A 21,322-nucleotide genomic window follows, 5' to 3' on the forward strand; every position below is an offset into this window, starting at 1 on the left:
ACATGTTATGCCAAAAGCAAGTAGAGAAGTACACTTCCTATCTGGACCATGCATTTGAAGGGCCCGTGTCCAGGTTCACTTTTAAAATGAATAAAGGTCCAGTCGTTCACACAGGCATGTGTACAGACATCTGTACACTCGTACAGCATAATGTCTGAATGCGGCCAATGTCTGAATGGGGCTCCTAAATCTAGTAAAACTTTCTGTTCTGTGCAGGCACAATAATCCCACACTTACTATCTGTGCCCTGCCTTGGAGGGGGTGGAGGCTGTGCCCTGGCCCCCTTGCAGAGGTGCTGTTCCCCCGGGGCCAAAGTCCAGGGCCTCAACACCCCCTGAGGGCCTCCAAATCCTCTTTAGTATATCCCGGGCGGGGTGGTCACACCACAATGCCAGCCTGCACTGCGCCAAGTATGACCTCTGCTTTAGAGGCTCAGGGCGGGGGAATGGGGAAAGAAATATCTGGGATGGGAATATGTTACGTTTCTGCTAATGCATATATTTGCATAATTATACTAACTGACCCCCGCTGACTGAGCAAAGAGGCGCCTTTCAGTGGTGATGCTCTTCTGTTTAGCAGGGGGAGAGCAACTGGCCCTCTCCAACCCCAGCGCAGCATCCCTCCAGTGGCTTCTGCTGGTGTCCTACCGTATGTTTCTTTTTAGATTGCGTGAGCGCTTTGGGGACTGGCGACCATCTTATTTATGCATTATTTATTTTTCTATGTAAACTGCTTTGCAAAGTTTTGTTGAAAAGCAGCATATAGATAGTAGTAGTAAATATAGCTGCTCTGTACTCTTAAATTCTTCGGAGTTCAGTTGCTGTTTGTGCCCTCAAGAACCCACATCTTACAAAGACTGTGTGTGGCACTTCACTCTCTCTCTCTCTGTGTGCAGGGGGATGATGTTTTGTTTTTGTCTCTTAATCATTTTTTCTATCCCGCTCTTCCTCCAAGGAGCCCAGAGCGGTGTACTACCTTCTTAAGTTTCTCCACACAACACCCCTGTGAAGTAGGTTAGCCTGAGAGAAAAGCGTCTGGCCCAGAGTCACCCAGCATGCCCCCAGATTACCTACCTAGGCGCACACCTCTCTCTCTGCCCACTTGCAAAATGAGAGAGAGAGAGCGCGGGGCGCGCGCGCGCGCACGCACGCTGCCATTCGCGCACGCACCGAGACATGCACATGCCCGGGCACCTGCTTGCACGCGCGTCCGGCATAATAATCTGGTCGCGGCTAGACGCCGCCACAGCCGCCCTTCCACCTTTGCTCCGCACCTCCCCGGGTGCCCGCGCCGGGACATTGGGGGGGCGCGCGCGCACACACACACACACACACACACTCTCTCTCTCTCTCGAGCGCGCGCCTTTCCCGGCGCGCGCCCTCCCGGCTCCGTCTCTCTCGCGCGCGCGCTGAGCCGAGGTAAACCCTGCACAGGCTTCCCCCGCCTCCTCCTCCTCCTCCCTGCCTTCCCTCTTGGGCGGCGGCGGGCAGCGAGCGAGCGAGCGAACGCCCGGCTGAAGCCATCCGGGTCCCGTTGCTTTGCAGCCTCCCCTCCTCCTCCCTCTTGTCCCCGGCGGAGAAGCTGAGCCCCGGCGGCGGCTGCTGCTGCTGGAGGAGGCCGCGATGCATTTGCACCAGGTGCTCACCGGAGCCGTCAACCCGGGCGACAATTGCTACTCGGTGGGCAGCGTCGAGGACAGCCCCTTCACGGTGAGGGCGGGGCCCGGGGCGCGCGGCGGGGGGGAGGGGGAGGGGGAGGGGGCGACCTGGATAAATCCACACCAGCCCCGAGAGCCCCTCCTTGCAGACCAGAGAGAGCGCGAGCCATGCTCTGCTTGCAGGCAGGCCATGCATCCCTAGCCGGGGGGAGGGTGCTTATTCCACCACCACCACCCCGTTCTTAAGGGCTCAATAAAATAAAAGAAAGTGATGCTCTTAGTAAGTTGGGGGTGAAATGATTTGGGGTCTCGGTCTGGCTTTGTTGCTGCACTGGAATGCGTGTCTGTCCAGAGAGATCGCCTTTGGACCTCGATCTCCCTGGGGCTAAGAGTGATATATCACTACACCGTATCTCTCCTTGTGGATATCACAGGGCCCCCCCCCTTTCTCCTTGGTGTCACTAGTATCTCCTTGGGGGTGGTTTGTCAGGATATCTGTAGATAGCGTTATATCTGTCTAGAGAGAGATACAAGTGTGTGTGGGGGGGGGGGGGTGATAGAGATCATCTAGTGATACAGAGCACTCATATAGAATCAATTTATAGATACAATGCTACCCAGATAGGGATGGATAGAATGGTTTTGGGGTGTGTGTGGTGTTATAGATCTGTCTGTATGTATAATGCATTCCATTTAGAGATGGATATAATTGGGGGAGCCACTGAGAGACCTTCAGGGCCAAGTTGAAGAGAATCTCTCCAGATCTTCCTGGAGAGAATCTATCTATGTGGTCGTTAAGAGTCGACACCGACTTGTCGGCACTTCATCAATCAATCAGTCAATCATAATGGGGAGTGTATAGATCTAGACAGCATTGTAGCTATAGACATATGATCTATATCACCATATATGATCTATAGCATCACACACTGTCATGATATGAGGCGAGGTGCCAACTGATTGGTAAATGTTGCCGAAGGGTGCATGAGATCATTGTTACAGGGTGCTCTGTGTGTGTGGTGGGGGGAGAGTTTTTGCCTCACTGCTGCTAAATTGGAGTCATGATGGGGACACTGGTATGGAAGAAGAGCACAGGGTTGCCAACTGATGAGCCACAAATGGTCCTCTTTCCTGCTCCTGCACCTTTAAGAGAGATCTGCTTTGCAGCAAGGAGCAGGTTCACCTTTCCAGCCACGGTAGCCTGTGGATTTGGACTGCTGCCAAATAGGGTCTGGTTAAAAAGTTGGCAACCCAACCTCTGGGAGTGGGGTTGACCGAGGATGGTGGTAGACTCCCCCTGCCCCCCATGCTGCCTATTTTTAGCCAGGGTAATTATTCATGAAGATCAGGAGAGTATTGGCTAAGCTCTTCCTAGGTTTATTTATAGATGGGAGCAAAGGAATCCTGGCTTTCTGAATTTTGGGGTGTAGCAAAGTTGGTAGAGCTGACGGCCATGGGATATTTTCTGGGCTGCCTAGTTCACAGGTTGATAAATGCCTCTGCTGTACCTTCACTCCCCCAGGCTTGTGTTTCTGGTGTAATGCAAGATCCATGATGGTGGTACAGAGGACAGGAGGCTTTCCCAGAATACCCTGGGACTGATAGTTTCAAGTGCACGCTTCTGGTTTGTAGGTGTGAGGCTGGGGCCAGGTCCTCGTTAAGGACAGTGAAAAGAAATTGGTAAATTCAGAATATATGGTATTCCAGTGAAATGGAAATGTATTTGCCCTGCAAACTGGGCAAAGAGGCACCTTTTACCGTGGTGCTTCTCTTTATTTAGCAGGGGGAGAGCAACCGGCCCTATCCACCCCTAGCACAGTACTTCCAGTGATTGTTGTGGGTTTCTATCTTATGGTTCTTTTAGAATGTGAGCCCTTTGGGGACAGGGAGCCATCTTATTTATTTATCATTTCTCTGTGTAAACCGCCCTGAGCCACTTTTGGAAGGGCGGTATAGAAATCAAATTAGTAATAATAATAATAATAATAATAATAATAATAATAATATAAAATTCAGTATATAAAATGCCATGGCCAGTCCTGTAATGAAAAGAGAGGCTGGGGTTGAATTGGCCTGCTTAAATGCTTCCTTTGCTCTCTGCTGGTGAACACTCCTATTGATTAAAAATAATGCATAGCTTTCCTCGAATAATAGACCTCATTTTACGTGGGGTGGGGGAGGAGGGGGCAGAAACAGTTCAAAAACAGCCTGCACAACTCATGATGAAAATTCTGCTGGTCGAAGGTCTGGCGAGAGGCTGAACAGGATAATCTTTGAAAAATAGCAATACAGACCTGGAGTCAACAAGGCTCTTGGCCTACTGACTGACCCTTTTCTGTAGAAATGGTCTTATCACAACTCTGCCTTTTTAGCAGCAAATGCTATTTTAAAAAAAATGCAAGGAGTAAAGAAACTAGCTTTAGACTAGTTCCCCTTTCTGCTGCTATGCAGCTCTGCTGACGTCGAAGGGCATCAGCCGGCCATGGCTATTTCTGACATTCATAAAAACCATGCACCCTCGTATTCTTCTCACTACACTGGGTTTCAGAATCCAGTTCATAATCCGCAGCCTGCACCATTGAGCACTTTTCCTCTGGGTGCTCTTTGCCGTGCCGATCATCTTGGAATGAATGAGCACAGATGCAGATCAGGCAGCCTTGAAATACAGGCTCGCTATAAACATATAAACCACCCAGAGACATCGGTTTTGGGTGGTATGTAAATAGGTTTTTAAACATCAAGCCAGCTGATGAAACTAAAGGGAGCATAAGAAACTGCCGCATACTGAGTCAGACCATTGGTCCATCTAGTTTGGTATTGTCTTCACAGACTGGCAGTGGCTTCTCCAAGGTTACAGGCAGGAGTCTCTCTTAGCCCTCTCTTGGAGATGCCACCAGGGAGGGGACTTGGAACCTTCTGCATGGTTCAACTTCCGTCCCCTAAGGGGAATATCTTCCAGTGCTCAGACATATAGTCTTCCATTCGTATGCAAACCAGGGTGGACACTGCTTAGCAAAGGGGACAGTTCATGCTTACTTCCACAACACTATATATAATTCCTTGCAGTAATGGATTTTGAGCATGTACATTTATTTTATTTATTTATCATATTTCTATACCGCCCCAAACTTGCATCATTCTGGTTATGGAACTGCAAAACAGTTGTCTTATGACCTGGGCTCAGGAAATACACTAGTCTGCTTGTCTGTGGTGAGTGAAAAATGGTGCCTGACGAGCAAAAAAAAAGTAACGATCAGTAATGTACGAACAGCATTTGATGCTCTTGTCTGGCTGGTGAACAGAGCCAACATCTCTTGACTCCTGCTTTTAACTCTGCTGTGATCTGCTTTAGTCCCAGCTATAAACGATTATGCTTCAGGGACTTTTGCTGGGGTTGTGATTTTCCACTTCCAGCAATACAGTCTTTTACATTGCCATTATATAGGAAGATAGGAAGCTGCCATATACTGAGTCAAACCATTGGTCTGCCTAGCTGAGTATTGTCTTCCCAGACTGGCAGTGGCATCTCCAAGGTTGCGGGCAGGAATCTCTCTCAGTCCTACCTTGGAGATGCTGCCAGGGAGGGAACTTGGAACCTAGATGCTCTTCCCAGAGCGGCTCCATCCCCTGAGGGGAATATCTTACAGTGCTCACACTTCTAGTCTCCCATTAACATGCAACCAAGGCGGACCCTGCTTAGCTAAGGGGACAAGTCATGCTTGCTACCACAAGACCAGCTCACCTCTCCTTCTATACCACCCCACTGCAAGAGACCAGCATTCTTGCTGACTCTGTTCCAGTGGATGTCTGATGCATAAAGACCTTTGTTTCTGGTGGTCTTTCAGCTTTGAGGTTCGGTCTATTTAAAGTGGGGCAGGTGTCTAGTGTATAGGGGTGCATAGGAAGCTGTCCTGTACTGAGTCAGACTTTTTGCCTGTGTATCCCAGTATTGTCCACACAGATTGGCAGTAGCTCTCCAAGGTTTCAGGGCGGAGTCTTTCCCAATCCTGCCTGGAGAGGTTTCCAGGGATTGAACCTGGGACCTTCTGCCTGCAAAGCAGATGCTCTACCACTGAGCTGCAGTGTCATCTCTTGCAAGACAGACACTGGCATTCACCAGAATTTAAGGTTTTCAGAAACCAATTGTGTCATAAGTGCGAGGACCTCCTGCACTGAATCACCAGTGCGGTTCATGAAGCTGATTATTTTGGCTGGAACATTTTGCATCACTCCAGTGCCTTGCTCGGAATCCGTGCTTGCCCATTGGAAGAAATGCTGCCAGGATATACTTTCCCCTGTTGTTTGGATATTTGTGACGTCTCGGTGTAGTAAAAATAAAGGTTTGTAAAATGAGGGGTGGGTTAGTTTGAAAATTGTAAATAATATGGAAAATGTGGAAGGTCTGTGCATGCGCTGATTGCAACTTATAAATTCATGTAAGTTGGACATTCATTTTCTGCTTTTGCACTGAGCATGCTCCTGGCTTCTAATGCCTAGTATGGACATGAACCTTAGCCCTAAGTAAATTCATGAGTACGGAATATAAGAGTAGTTCGTTCGCTGAGAGCATCTGATGGAGGCTCTTTCCATGTGAAGTTTCTCACCTACATAAGCAACAGCTGTCTTCTGTAGCTTCTCATCAGAAGGCTCCAAAACCACTGAAGCCAGCAAGGTGTCTGTCCATGATGTCCAAAGTATCTAGGTTACCACTTGCGTGCTTTAATGTAGCAGAAATTGTTCATGGACTTCAGAATTCCTTAGCACTTAGCCACCTGGTTCAAGATTTTAAGAACAGCTTAGCCAAGGCAACTTTATGGGAATACAGTGCATTTTGCGGATGGACCTGCAATATATTCATTTTTTAAGATGCCACAGGTTTGATGGTGATTCTTGCCCTCTTGGACTTTGGAGTTCTGTTCCCGAAGAGTTATTTTGGAATTATGTCCATGGAGAACATAATTCTCCATGGACATAATTGTGAATTGATAGGCCACATGTTGGACTGGATGGGCCTTGGGCCTGATCCAGCAGGACTGTTCTTACGTTCTTATGAGAAATACTTGTAGAAATATTTAATATCAGTGTTTGAAAATGTTACTTGCAAATTATTGTAGTCTGGCTGGCCGGAGTGATGGACAGTGAGATGAGAGTGATTTTTTGTTGAAGCTTAAAGACTGTTTCCTATATATGTTGACGTCCATTTTCAAGATGCTTCAGAGTTTCCCATCCCTTGTTTTCAACCATCCCGGCCACTTTTTCTAATATTTCTCTGTACCTGGCAACTCACATTGGGCAAACCCCATACCATTTCAACTACTTGGGTTGTGTAGATAATGATCAGTGAGATTATGACCCATAATACCCCCTGTTAATTGGGTCAAGAGGGGTATGTCTCTTATATGGAATGCGAGGAGAGTAACCGCCTTGTAGCTTTGGGACTCCTGTCCTTGGAGGTTTGATAAATTGCATTGCTGCAAGTGTTTTGTGGGCAGATCAAGACGGTTCTCTTCCGTCAGGGTGTCTAGAAGATAGTATTTCGTGCTCTACTGTTGTTATGCAATATTATACGTAATATAACCAGGGGAGTTATATAATCTGGTTATGGTTGCCACCGACTCGTATGATGACGACTCGGGGCCGGGCCTTCTCTGTGGCTTCCCCAGGATTCTGGAATACGCTCCCTGTCAAAACAAGAGAATCTCCATCTCTGCTTTTTTAAAGACCCCTAAGATCCACCTGGTTTCCCCCCCAGGCTTTTAAAATTAATTTTGTTTAGCCACCCCCCCCCCCTCGGTGAAATTGTTCTTATGGTTTTTCCTTCCATTTTTATGTTGGTTTTATTTTAAATTATGTATTTTAAATTATAATTAAATTATGCCTCGGGATACACACATCAGGCAGTATATAAATATGATAAATCTTTTTTAAAAGTTGTAATGGGTGTATTATTTTTATGGCCGTCTTAGAAGTGTGTTGTCCAGTGCTTTGAGAGTGATGAAAAGCAACCCGACAGTACAATAAATACTGCTGAGTCAGGCCTAGGCAAATGTTCTTTGGATCTAGGAGCCAGCCCAGAAATCTAGGAGCCAGACAGTGGGCAGCTGTGCACAGAACGATCTCTGTCCCTGCACTTTTGCACTGGCTGCGCAAACCGAAATGACCTTGCTGCACTGTGGAGAGATCAAATAATTTATTTCGGGTCGACTTGCCTAGTTGGTTTACTTATTCCAGAGCAAGTGGATATTGCAGAGATAGGAACATAGGAAGCTGCCAGACACTGAGTCAGACCACTGGTCTATCTAGCTCAGTATTGTCTTCACAGACTGGAAGCAGCTTCTCCAAGGTTGCAGGCAGGAATCTCTCTCAGCCCTATCTTGGAGATGCTGCCAGGGAGGGAACTTGGAACTTTCTGCTCTTCCCAGAGCAGAGCTCCAGCCCGTTGAGGGGAATATCTTCCATTGCTCACACTTCTAGTCTCCCACTCATATGCAACCAGGGCGGACCCTGCTTAGCTAAGGGGGCAAGCCATGCTTGCTACCACAAGACCAGCTCTCCTCTCTCTCAGATACTGTGCATAAGACCAGGGAGACTGTTTAACCTGGGGGAAATGGTAGACTTAATGGAGGAAGTCAAGCAGGTGGTGTTGCGGGCAGGAAGCAAAATAATGATTTGCTTTTTGTAATGTTTCCTATATTGGCACATTCTTGAGCAGTGCGCTCTCTCGCTCTCTCTCATCTGTGTGCAGAATGAGTTTTGTCCTGGGTGGCAGTATCAAGGCAGTTTGTACACACATGAAGCCTTGGGGAGCTGCTGCCAGTCTGTGTAGACATTACTGAGCTAGAGGGACCAAGGGTCTGACTCAGTATATGGCAGCTTCCTATGTTCTCTCTGGTAGGTGTGTATAGCTTTTCAAGGTCCTGGTTGTGTGTGTTCTCAGGATCTCAACGTAGCTTGGCTTTTAGAGCATGGACTAGTCCGTCCTTTGGGGGCTTGGCTTGCTCCTGGCAAGTGGAAAACTACAAGCCTGTCTCCTGTTTAAAACTGGGCACTGCTCATCCTTCTAATTGACGGAGAGATTTTTGTGCTCCTCTGAATTGTGCTTCCTTTCCTGGTTGCTGGACACAGCTGCGGGTTTTTGCCCCCGACTTGGCTGGAGCCGGGGTTGGCTCTCTTGACCTGGCCAGCGGCTGTACGGTCTAGTGGTTGAGGATCCTGCAAGTCATGCTGGCTTCTCTGGCCGTCGGGAGAACTTCTCTTGCAGGTAGCCGCGTGACTAAAGGCAGAGCAGACTCTTTGTGTGGGTGGTGCTCAGAGCCGGCTTCGTGCTGTTGGCTCTGCGGAACCTGCTTAATCTTCAGAGCTTATGCTTGCAGGAGGCAGGCTGGCTTTCCTCGGCGTTGCTCCTCTCGGTGGTACCCAGCCCTCCCAAGGCCATTCCCTCTTCTGGCTCTTCCACTGCACCCAATGTGCAGAGGTCCTCCCCCAACCTTCTCAATGGCATTATAGCATCTTGGTTTAAAAAGCAAATGTTACCTGAATGTGTGGCATTTACTGGAGTCGTGCAAAGAATTCGGGGGCAGGAGGGACTGCAAGCATATGTTATCTGCTTGCAGTCTTCTCTCAAGCTTTCCTTCCTGGGAATTATTTTGTTTTTCTCTTTTTTTCCCTCATTTTATTTAATTTATTTAACACTTTTGTATACCGCCCCAAACTCAAGTCTCTGGGTGGTTTCCAACAAAACAATAAAAACAACAAATAAAAAGGTTAAAGCATGACAACCATCAGTGTTTCCCAGCCACTGTGCGGTGACACACTAGTGTGCTGCAGAATGTTGACCAGGGTGCTATGGCTAACTTGCAGAGTCAGCCCCCAAAGCGGGGATTTTAAACTCGCTGCTTTTGGAGCTGATTTCCCCCTCAATGCACCGGGAAGGGTTTGTCCTTTTCAGTGCTTAAAGCAGTGGGTTTAAGCTCCCCACCTTTGGAGCTGGCGTGCTCCCCTATGCACCAGGAAGGATACACCTTGTGCATTATGGGTGAATCATAGGAACTGCCATACAGTGAATCAGTCCATTGGTCCATCTCGCTCAGTATTGTCTGCACAGACTGGCAGTGGCTTCTCCAAGGTTTCAGGCAGGAGTCTCTTTCAGCCCTATCTTGGGAGGTGCCAGGGAGGGAACTTGGAACCTTCTGCTCTTCCCAGTGCGGCCCCATCCCCTAAGGGGACTATCTTACAGTGCTCACATGTAGTCTCCCATTCAAATGCAAACCAGGCTGGACCCTGCTTAGCAAAGCGGACAGTTCATGCTCGCTACCACAAGACCAGCTCTCCTCCAGGAGGAACACTCCAGGATGCCAATGAATAAGGCAGGCCTTGACAACGGACAGTTGACAAATTAATAGGATTTAGCAGCAGACATTGATGTCCCCTTATGATGTCCCCTTATCCTTTTTTACAAGAAATGTACATAGAATAGAAACATACCCAGCTCCTTCAGTCGTTCCTTCTAGGACTTGATTCTTGCCATCTTGGTTATTGAGGGAGGTCACGTGGACTTCAGGATCCGTGTAACGTCTTAATCCACCTTTCATATGCTCAAATAAGTGTTCTCTTTTTAAGGGAGGTGGGGGAAAACTGGTGCATCATTTCTCGGTTCCTTTCATGCTTTCACCTTGGAACACAAAGGGATTTCTGTTTATCTTCCTTCTCAGGGAACTTTCTGAAGAGGGAATATAAAGGAGTAACAAACAAGATAAAACTGTCCTTATTTTGTTTCATTTGTTATGGTCAAGGGTGAAGTCTCTGGAGCGCACCATATGCTTTATCACATCTGCTGGAAAACAGCTTTCTATAATGAGGTTAAACCAGAAGTATGGTCACTGCAGATAAGTAGCATAGAACTACTACAAAATGTGACACTATTTTGTTGCTCCTTTTGAAATGGAAATGCAGTGAAATATTAGTATAGGACCACTTCCTATGTTCCTATTATGAGTCAGACCTTTCGTCCATCTAGCTCAGTATTACCACTGACTGGTAGCAGTTCTTCAAGGTTACAGGCAGGAATCTCTCAGCCCTATCTTGGAGATGTTGCCAGGGAGGGAACTTGGAACCTTCTGCTCTTCCCAGAGCGGCTTCATCCCTTAAGGGGAATATTCTGCAGTGATCACACTTCCAGTCTCCCATTCATATGCAACCAGGGCAGACCCTGCTTAGCTAAGGGAACAAGTCATGCTTGCTGCCACAAGACCAGCCCAGAGTGGCCCCATCCCCTAAGGGGGTTATCTTGCAGTGCTCACATGTAGTCTCCCATTCAAATGGGCCAGATGGACCAATGGTCTGCCTCGGTTTAAGGCAGCTTCCTATGTTCCTCTTACAGGCCTGCTCAACTTTGCTCCCCCCCCCAGCTGCCTTTGTACTACAACTCCCACAGTCCCCAGCCACAGTGGCCAATAGCCAGGGATTATGGGAGTTGTAGGTCAACATCTGCAGGAGGGCCAAAACTGAGCAACCCTGTTGAGTGATTGTAAAGAGGGGCAAAAGCGTTGTAGCTTAATCCGATCAGCTGCATGATTTCCTATTATGAGCGAGAACAGGAAACCTTCAAGGGTCTACCCTGTTTTAAGCCTGCTCATAGGTGACCGTGGTTCTAATAGAAACCCTAGATCAGTGGTTCAAAACCTAGGAGCCTCCAGATGTTGCTGAACTACAACTCCCATCAGCCCCGAGTCCAGTTTACTGGAGGTTGGGAACCCCTGTCCCCGATTTTAGCTGTAAACTCTGTTTGGAGATTATGGGTTTTTCACCTTCCCACGGTTGATTGTAGGAGATGGGGCAAACTGGACAAAGTCTCTCATGTTGCAGTGCTAGATGCAATTTCCTCTGAGGTTAGTTCACTCCTTGCAACATTGGTTTTGGCAGGGGGTAAAGGGAACTCTTGGGCAGAGAGAGTGGCTCTATGGTGGGTTATGTCAACATGCCAAACAGGCCTTGGCCAATTTTTCCTTTGGTTCTAGGAGCTAGCCAGTGTTCCTTCTAAGGCATGCGCGCACATGCTTGCATTCACAAGTACAATTGATACAGGTATTTTTGCACTTAGGTGTTTTCATTGAAACCCTACATCAAAGGATGTCTCATAAGATAACCGGACAGGGACTTAGGGACATAGGAAGCTGCCATATACTGAGTTAGACCACTGGTCTATCTAGCTCAGTATTTTCTACACAGACTGGCAGGGGCTTCTCCAAGGTTGCAGGCAGGAATCTCTCTCAGCCCTCTCTTGGAGATGCTGCCAGGGAGGGAACTTGGAACTTAGATGCTCTTCCCAGAGCAACTCCACCCCTGAGGGGAATATCTTACAGTGCTCACACTTCTAGTCTCCCATTCATATGCAACCAGGGTGGACTCTGCTTAGCTAAAGGGACAAGTCATGCTTGCTGCCACAAGACCAGCTCTCCTCTCTAACTTCTGTGGTTTATGCCCATCCTGTCAATATATGTCCTATCCTCTCAAGTTCTTTCATGGAGAACCTCACCCAAAGCAAAAAAAAAGTTGCCAAGGTGCGCCCTCTGAAGAGACTCACCTTTTGACATTTGAAAACTCTTTGAAAAACTGATTATATCAGAGGCAGCTTGGAAGGCACATTCTTGCCTTCATAGGCCGCAAAGCCTGGATTTTCCTGAAACCTTTGTCAAGTAGACTGGTCAACTTGGCCATAGCAAAATGCCCTTCCTGTATTATTACACAGTGCAGAGAGGTGCTACTGAAGACCCGAGCCTGTGTGAAGCTTTGGCCAAAGCAGTGTGTCCCGTCCCCCCGGCATCATGTGGATGCGACCATTTCTGCAGTGCAGTGTTTTGCCCAGTGCAAGAGGGCTCCTTCAAGGGGAACGGAGCCCTCCTGAGCCCCTGCACCATTTTGGAATGGCATGCGCAGAGTCCTGGGAAGTGTCGTCTTTCCCAGAGCTTTCCTCCTAGAGCTCTTAAGAACGGGCTCCGTCTCTGTTCCTAGTTCCTGTAAATAGCCCTCTTTTCTCTCTAGCTAATTGGCAGCTGTGGTGACTGTATAGTTTTTTGTTTTGTTTTTAATTCCAGGCAATAGCAAGTAGAGCTTGGAGTCTCAGGAGGGCCACTCTGGCTTTGCCTTCATGGAACTCCCCTTCCACAGCCAGCCTGGTTTTCCTAGTGTATTTTTGTATAAACTGGTATACTAATTTAACAGTGCAAAGATTTTTCTCTTAACGAATAATGAAATACAAGTATGGACCCACAACTATACTTTGTAGTTTATCCCTGGTGTGCATGTGTTATCTGAGCCTGTCCCTGAGCATGATGAAAGTTTTAGCCACCTCTCCCCATCAGAAGCAGAAGGGGTTGTGACTGCCTTGAGGGAGAATTCTTTGAGCTGAGAAATTTCCCACTCTTGTTTGTTCAGATCCTCCTTTCCTTTCCTCACTCGCCATTGACGTCTGTTTGCTCTACTCACCTGGTTGTTAACCGGCCTCTGAGTTTGCAAACATTCTGCTCCATTGAGCTGCATTGGGGTGGTGGTGTGTGGGGTGAGGGTTGGCCTCCCTAGTCCGCCCCCCCTTTGGATTTTGGTGAAACTGACATATCTGTGAATGTCTGCAGGTACCTCCCTCTCTGATGCTCAGGTTATGTGTCCATAAAGATCATAACATTTCCAGTTCTTATATTCCACTTGAATATAAGAACATAGGAATAGCCTTGCTGGATCAGGCCCAAGGCCCATCTAGTCCAGCATCCTGTTTTGCACAGTGGCCCACCAGATGCCACTGGAAGCCGACAGGCAGGCGGTGTGGGCATGCCCTCTCTCTCCTGCTGTTACTCCCCTGCAACTGATGTTCAGAGGCATCTTGCCCCTCAGGCTGGAGGTGGCCTATAGCCCTCAGACTAGCAGCCATTGATAGACCTCTCCTCCATGAATTTATCCAAACCCCACTTAAAGCCGTCCAGGTTGTTGGCTGTCACCAAATCTTGTGGCAGAGAATTCCACACATTGATTGTGTGTTCTGTGAAAAAGTACTTCCTTTTGATGGTCCTAAATTTCTTTACAAGTTTCAGAGGATGACCCAGTATGTATTTTATATAGTACATGCTTTTGAAATACATTTTAAAATTATGTTGTTCAAGTTATGATGTTCTTGTTGTTCATAACAATGAGCTTGTTTTCTTTTTTTTGACCCATTTATTTTAGGCATACGGCTCCGGATGTGACATTGTTATTCTGGCAAATGACTTTGAATGTGTGCAAATTATTCCTGGTGCTAAGCATGGAAACATCCAGGTCAGCTGTGTGGAGTGCTCCCAGCAACAAGGAAGGGTAAGGCACTTGGGAGATGGGTTGTCCATAGTTTTCCCATTATAACATGCTTCCCCCTTTAATAACCGCCTCAGTCCATGATGCATATAATACATGGAGGTATACCTTTTGGGCACCTTAAGTGGCACAGCAGGGAAATTCTTGACTAACAAGCAGAAGGTTGCCGGTTCGAATCCCTGCTGGTACTATATCAGGCAGCAGCGATATAGCAAGATGCTGAAAGGCATCATCTCCTACTGCGCAGGAGGAGGCAATGGTAAACCCCTCCTCTATTCTACCAAAGACAACCGCAGGGCTCTGTGGGCGCCAGGAGTCGACATCGACTTGATAGCACACTTTATACATTTTGGGAGGGAAAGGGGGTCATTTTGGCAGGCAACACCTGCTTTATAGAGTGCTGCTTTCTTTGACCCCTGCACTTTGCTGCCTCATGGAGGCATAGAAAGCTGCCATATACTGAGTCAGACCACTGGTCTATCTAGCTCAAGCAGTATATAAATAATAATAATTATGTACTGTTAACATAGACATATTGTGTGGGAAATAGCTGTAGTTTCCCGGAATTTCATGATGATTCCGTACAAAAATGCCTGTGGAGCTTTGCATTGGGTTGATGGTTAATGAATTTAGTCACCTTTTATTAGTTAAGTGCTTTTTATTGTATGCTATTGGGAACCACTCTGGACACTGCAGAATGTGGGAAAGCATGAACATTTTCTGTTTTGCAAAATCTCCTTCAAACAACAAAAGAGTGCACGACAACTGTGAACCATTAAATCTCCCCAGTTTGATGTTGCTATACGTTTGCTTTCTGTTAAGTAGCCATCCTTGCCTGTAATGCTGGGTAGGAGATGCATTTGTGTCTATAAGCAGCAAACTAGTTCTGACATTTTCAAGTCCAGCATAACTTTTTTCTTCCAGATTGCAGCCTCTTACGGAAATGCTGTCTGTGTTTTTGAGCCCCTTGGTATAAATTCTCACAAAAGAAATTGTGTAAGTATTTGCTCTATTATGTACGTTACTTGAAGCAGATTGCGGCATTGCTAGCTGTTGATCTGTTCTGAATGGGGATTAGGAATGTGCCCAGAACGGTTCAGTGCCTCCTTAGGGAAGCGCCAAATGTATCGGGTGCTCACATTCGAATCGGTTTGGTGGAGTGGGGCTCGGATCCTTTAAAAATCGGATCCTTTGAATCCCCGCTGGTATGTTTCCCAGACTATGGGAAACACTTCTATCAGGCAGCAGTGATATAGGAAGATGTTGAAAGGCATTGCCTCATATTCCGCGGGAGATGGCAATGGTGAACCCCTCCTGTATTCTACCCAAGACAACCACAGGGCTCTGTGGGCTCCAGGAGTCGACACCGACTCGACGGCACACTTTACGTTTACCTTGCTGAGTTAGCAGGGTAACAGTTAGCAGGGCAACTTAGATATTCCTAAGGATAATATCTTACAGTGTTCACATGTAGTCACCCATTCAAATGCAAAACCAGGGTGAACCCTGCTTAGCAAAGGGGACCATTCATGCTCACTGCTGCTAGACCAGCTGTCATCCTCTGTACCTCTGGGCACAAACCACTCAAATGCCAGGATACAGGTTGGAGGCATGCTGCAGGTGCTGTGTTCAGCTGTGGTCCTTCCCCAGTTTATGAATATGACAAATATTTATATACCGCTTTTCAACAAACGTTCCCAAAGCGGTTTACATAGAGATAGATGGATACATAAATAAATAGAAATGTCTCACAGTCTAAAAAAGAAACATAAGATAGACACCAGCAACAGCCACTGGAGGGATGCTGTGCTGGGGATGGATAAGGCCAGTTCCTCTCCCCCTGCTAAATACAAGAGAATCGCGACCTTTCCCAGAAGGGCCCAAACATATGTTTTGAGCCGTGGCTAGAGAAAAAGCAACAGGAGGAGAGTTTCAAGGGCAAAGGAGTATGAGGAGGAAGGATTAAGCCCTCCTGCCTGCCCCCTTTCCCCTACAAAGCCAGTGTGGTGTAGTGGTTAGAGTGCTGGACTAGGACCAGGGAGACCCGAGTTCAAATCCCCATTCAGCCGTAATACTAGCTGGGTGACTCTGAGCCCATCACTTCTCTCTCAGCCTAACCTACTTCACATGGTTGTTGTGAGGAGAAACTTAAGTATGTAGTACACCGCTCTGGGCTCCTTGGAGGAAGAGTGGGATATAAAATGCAAATAAATAAATAAATAAATAAATACAAACAACCCCTCACAACTTCCTCAGTGCAGTGGAGAAGCAGCAAGTTGTTGTGGAAAGTAACGCTGACCTCAGAATTGCATTCAGATTTTTAAAACGTTCTATTTAAAACAGGGTTTGCTATTTATTTATTTTTAAAATCTATTTTGAAAGGTTCACTTAGAAGGAGGATTGCTTTGTTTAAATGTCTTTTTTTGTTCAGGGGGAAAGAATTTCATTTTCTCTGTACAGAGCTTTAATGTTGCTCTTTCTAATGAAAAAATGGGACATAAGCTAATTTCCCTCTCCGCTTTAATAGTATGTGGAGGATTAGCTATTCACACAGAACAGCAGGAGTGTGAGCAGATTTTGGGCTGTGTTCATTCCAGAGCCGTGACTGTTTTCTGTTACCAAAAGGTGTTTAATTTATGGAGATTATCGGCTCTAGTAGTGTCACTGTTTTACCACAATATAATTGCTTCATCTTGTCAAATGAAAGTTTAGAAATAGTAAAAATCTCAAGAACAGGTTTACAACTCGGTACAAAAATAAACATTTTGCTCCTTGTCGTGTCTTCTGCAGCGACTAAAGTGTCAATGGCTGAAAACAGGACAGTTTTTCCTCAGTTCAATGACCTTCAACTTAGCATGGGACCCCCAAGGTAATGTAAAGTTGACTTTTAAATATGGGCTTGGTATGTGGAAACCTGCAGTATGCTTCTTCTGTCTTCTTTTTTTTCTTTCTTTTTTAACAAAATGAGCCACAAAATGGCTCCTGTACACAAAATGGCGGCCAGAAATGACCTCCACGGTCATTTCCAGCCCTCTAGGATCCGCCGATCCACTGGTTTTAACCCTTTTGTATCCGCAGATATAGAGGCTGGGTGTCTTATTTACACCTGCGGATACGCAGACCCACAAACAGCAGTTCCACGAGTAACGGGGTTCTCCTGTACACTGACTGGGCCTAAGCTTTCCATTGGTGAGCAGGAGAGGGATCTTGGATTTGTGGAGGACAGCTCACTGAAAATATCTACTCAGTGATCTAGTGCTGGATTAGGACCTTGGGCCTGATCCAGCAAAACTCTTATATTCTTTAGGACTCCATTTCAGCTTCAGATGGGTTTTCAGTGACTTCTTTCAACAGCAAGGATTTCTTCCATCTGGAAGAAAATCATATTACGTTCTGTTTTATTGAGAGGTGTTGTAACCATTATAGAACATGATCCAATCTGTGTCTTGCACATGGCAGTGCATTTGTGAAGCCCTCCCACAAATGCAGGACCCTATGTGTCAGTGGGGAGGTGATGGAGAAAGGAAACCAGAGGGCTTCATGGATTTTTAAAAGGATGTTTTACTGAACTAAATGTGCATCAAGTGACATGATTCCTAGACTGGTCTTAGATGGCAAAAATGCTATGTAAGTGGAATCTCCTTTGTGTACAGAAATGTGTGTTCTGGGTTCTCCCACTCCCCGCCAGCACTTATTGAATATGTATTTATACTGTAAATCAGGCCTGCTCCACTTCAGCCCTCCTGCAGATGTTGGCCTACAACTCCCATAATCTCTGGCTATTGGCCACTGTGCCTGGGGATTATGGGAGTTGTAGCCCAAAATCAGCTGGCCGGGGGGGGGGCAAAGTTGAGCTTGTCTGTTGTAAATAAAACACACATGCTAAATAATAATATTGTCCTCTGCTCTGTTAAATATTTGTTGCTTCCAGGTAATAGGCTGCTGACCGCAACAGATTACTTACAATTATGGGCCCCTCCTTCTAGTGATATCCTAGAGGAGGAGGAGGAGGAAGGAGATCCTGAGACAGAGATCAAAGATGATAAAATTCACCCCGTTCTAAATGACTGGAAATGCATCTGGCAATGCAAGTGAGTTGGCTGTTAAGGCAGAATTATGTTTGTAGGAAAGAGAGCATTCTTTAACATTTCCAATTTATCTGCATTTCCATGCCACTCGTACCCTAACTCACTTCAAAACTGTATAGTCCACTCTGTATTCTGAGTATACTGTATTATTGGAAAGTCCCAAAGCAGAATAGTGAGAAACTTCTGTGGATGTATACAGATTTGTAAAGCACAGCATTCATAAGAGGCTTTCTGAAGGCCGGGAATTTTAGGATCAACAAAAGAAAGTACTTTTTCACACTGGGCATAATTAATCTGTGGAATTCTCTGCCACAAGGTGTGGTGATGGCCACTGTTGTTATTACTATTATTATTATTAATAATAATAATAATAATAATAATAATAATAATAATAATTCAATTTCTATACCGCCCTTCCAAAAATGGCTCAGGGCGGTTTACACAGAGAAATAATAAATAAATAATATGGATCCCTGTCCCCAAAGGGCTCACATTCTAAAAAGAAACATAAGATAGACACCAGCAACAGTCACTGGAGGTACTGTGCTGGGGATTGATAGGGCCAGTTACTCTCCCCCTGCTAAATAAAGAAAATCACCATGGTAAAAGGTGCCTCTTTGCCCAGTTAGCAGGGGTTCACTAGCTTGGATAGATTTAAAAGGGCTTAGACAAATTCATGGAGGACGGGTCTACCAATGGCCACTAGCCTGAGGGCTATAGGCCAACTCCGACCTCGGAGGCAGGATGTCTCTGAACACCAGTTGCAAGGGAATAACAGCAGGAGAAAGGGCATGCCCTCAGACCTTGCCTGTTGGCTTCTCAGAGGAGTTTGGTGGGCCACTGTGTGAGACAGGATGCTGGACTGGATGGTTCAACATCCATAAGATGCTCATATGGCCCTGTTCCCTGTGAATTTTGAACCACAAAGTGTTCTCCCTCAGGGAAAACATTACTCAATGCAACAAACGTCTGGCTGGCCTGGTTCAACAGGAATAGTAGAGCATGACTTTTATTCTTTTACCGAGACCTTCAAGATGATTATGGCATTGATAACACGAGTAGATCTTAAAATATGCAATGTTGTACAGCAGTTAAACTAGTTGGCCCTACCTGGTTCTGTTTGTCGCAGGATCTTGCTTGCAGACTTAAATGGGCAATGGTAGGCCAAGGTTATCTCAACGTGGTAGAGCTGCAGGAAGGAATATTTAAACTAGTCATTTCCCTTTACGTTGAGAATGCTCTGCACTCCTTTTGTCCTCTTAGGACTGCAGTGTCTGTGCATCTGATGGAATGGTCACCCGAAGGTGAATATTTTGCAACAGCTGGCAAGGTAAGAGTAAGAGACAATGTGTGTGACTGTTAAGTTGTTTGAGAACTGCATTATCAGCTGAGCTCAGTAAGGTAGAATTGATGTGATGTAACTGACATTAACAAGCTGTACAACCTCCAGGCTTGACTACTGCAATATGCTCTCTCTAGGGCTGACTTTGAATGTAGTCCAGTTAGTACAAAATTCAGCAGCCAGGGTGGTCTCTGTGCTCGCTTACATTGGCTGCCGATAAGTTTATGGGTGAACACAAATGCTGCTGATTACCCATCTACAGAGTGAGACCCTTGGTTCATCTAGCTCAGTATTGTCTACCCAGACTGGCAATGGCTTCTCCAGGGTTTGTTTGTTTATTTTATTTATTCGGTTTCTATATCACCCTTCCAAAAATGACTAAGGGCAGTTTACAGAGATAAATAATAAATAAATAAGATGACTCCCTGTCCCTAAAGGGCTCACAATCTAAAAAGAAACATGAGCTGGACACCAGCGACAGTCACTGGAAGGGTTCTGTGCTGGGGGTGGATAGAGCCAGTTACTCTCCCCTGGTAAATAAAGAGAATCACCATGTTAAAAGATGCCTCTTTGCCAAGTTAGCAGGAGTTTTCTCTTGGAGATGTCCGGGAGGGAACCTGGAGCCTTCTGCATGCAAACATGCAGATGCCCTTCCCATAGCAGTCCCATCCCTAAAGGGAATATCTTACAGTGCTCACATGTTGTCTCCCATTCAAATGCAAACTAGAGGGGGACCCAGCTTAGCAAAGGGGACAATTCATGGTTGCTACCACAAGACCAGCTCTCCTCCACACCCTTCTTGACTAGTTAAATAAAGCAGCCTTATGTTTAGCCCTATTCAGACATATTGTTGTGCTGGTGTTTAGATGTCTATACACTTGTACATGTTTTGTGTGACTGAGTGTACCTGCGTTCATTTCAAAAGCCAACATGGATGCAGGTCCTTCAAATGCATGGTACAGATAGGAAGAGCACTACAGTACCTTTGTTCAGCATAATGTGTGAATCACTGTACCTGTGTGCACTTGTTGTACGAGTGTTGAACATAATGTGTGAATAGGGCTTTTGTCTCTGAGTAATTTTGTGTGCTCTTGAGGTTCCCTTTCAGTGTTCCCTCTAACAGGGATGCCCAGATGTTGTTGACTACAACTCCCAGTATCCCCAGCAGCAATGGCTTTTGCTTGGGGATTCTGGGAGTTGTAGTCAACAACATCTGGGAATCCCTGTCAGAGGGGACACTGTTCCCTTTCTTGTTGGGTACCCCCCCCCCAGGAATCTATGTATCATTTTTTTTAAAATGCATGTTCCCTTAATAGTACATTTTACCAAAGCCTTGTGGGTCGTGAACTGGCCTAAAGCTAGGTTTTCCAAACGCTGCCTCTTTGTCGATCTCCATCTGTTGTATATTTCAATTTGTAGTGCCAGGGTTCTGTGGTGAAATAACTAAAGCAGATGGTCCTGGAAGCCATTTTATGCCTTTTCTGAGAGGAGGTTTCCATTTTAGAGACCGTATCCAGCCCTGTCAGGTTCGCGTCATAGATCACCCTCTTTAATGAATCTAAAAACAGGTTGTTTTTTTAGCTCCACTTTCAGTGTTTGTGTTCAGAATATTGTCTTCAAAAACCAACAGCTGCAGCATAGCCATCCCTTTTCAGGAGCTATTCGTGTTAGACTGCACTTTGAAAGCTCTGTAATCTTGTCTCATAATTTATTATCCTACCTTCCTACTCCACTCATATTTTCAGTATAGACAATGTAATTGCTTTTTAGCCTCTTGGCTAGAATTGGGGATAACCGAGCAAGATATTAATAGAGATTAACCAAGCTGGGCAGTCAGATCTGCTGTAGCGAATTCATACTGTACTTACCTGAATCCAAGACTAGGGTTTTTTAAGA

The 21,322-nt window shown here is 46.1% G+C and overlaps 1 protein-coding gene and 1 long non-coding RNA gene across 4 annotated transcripts in view; one reads left to right on the top strand and one right to left on the bottom strand.

Annotated features, from left to right (window-relative positions):
- LOC128334781 (uncharacterized) overlaps positions 1–10,357 on the bottom strand; it is a 167,453-nt gene extending 157,096 nt beyond the window's left edge. Inside the window, exon 1 of the long non-coding RNA XR_008311397.1 lies at positions 10,142–10,357. This is a non-coding gene — a long non-coding RNA (uncharacterized LOC128334781). The remainder of the gene's footprint in view (positions 1–10,141) is intronic.
- The window catches only part of DMXL2 (Dmx like 2), a 92,510-nt gene continuing 72,392 nt past the window's right edge, over positions 1,205–21,322 (top strand). For 2 of the 3 annotated variants that reach the window (XM_053271982.1, XM_053271984.1), the window contains exons 1-6: positions 1,205–1,709; positions 13,874–13,999; positions 14,921–14,992; positions 16,787–16,865; positions 17,928–18,087; positions 19,348–19,414. In XM_053271982.1, the coding sequence (XP_053127957.1) occupies positions 1,623–1,709; positions 13,874–13,999; positions 14,921–14,992; positions 16,787–16,865; positions 17,928–18,087; positions 19,348–19,414 (591 nt within the window). In that variant the 5' untranslated portion in view covers positions 1,205–1,622. Of the gene's footprint in view, positions 1,710–12,125; positions 12,217–13,873; positions 14,000–14,920; positions 14,993–16,786; positions 16,866–17,927; positions 18,088–19,347; positions 19,415–21,322 lie in introns of those variants that run through there. The other variant, XM_053271983.1, reaches the window with a different exon arrangement.

This window comes from Hemicordylus capensis, chromosome 10, assembly GCF_027244095.1.
Source record: "Hemicordylus capensis ecotype Gifberg chromosome 10, rHemCap1.1.pri, whole genome shotgun sequence".
Classification (NCBI taxonomy): domain Eukaryota; kingdom Metazoa; phylum Chordata; class Lepidosauria; order Squamata; family Cordylidae; genus Hemicordylus; species Hemicordylus capensis.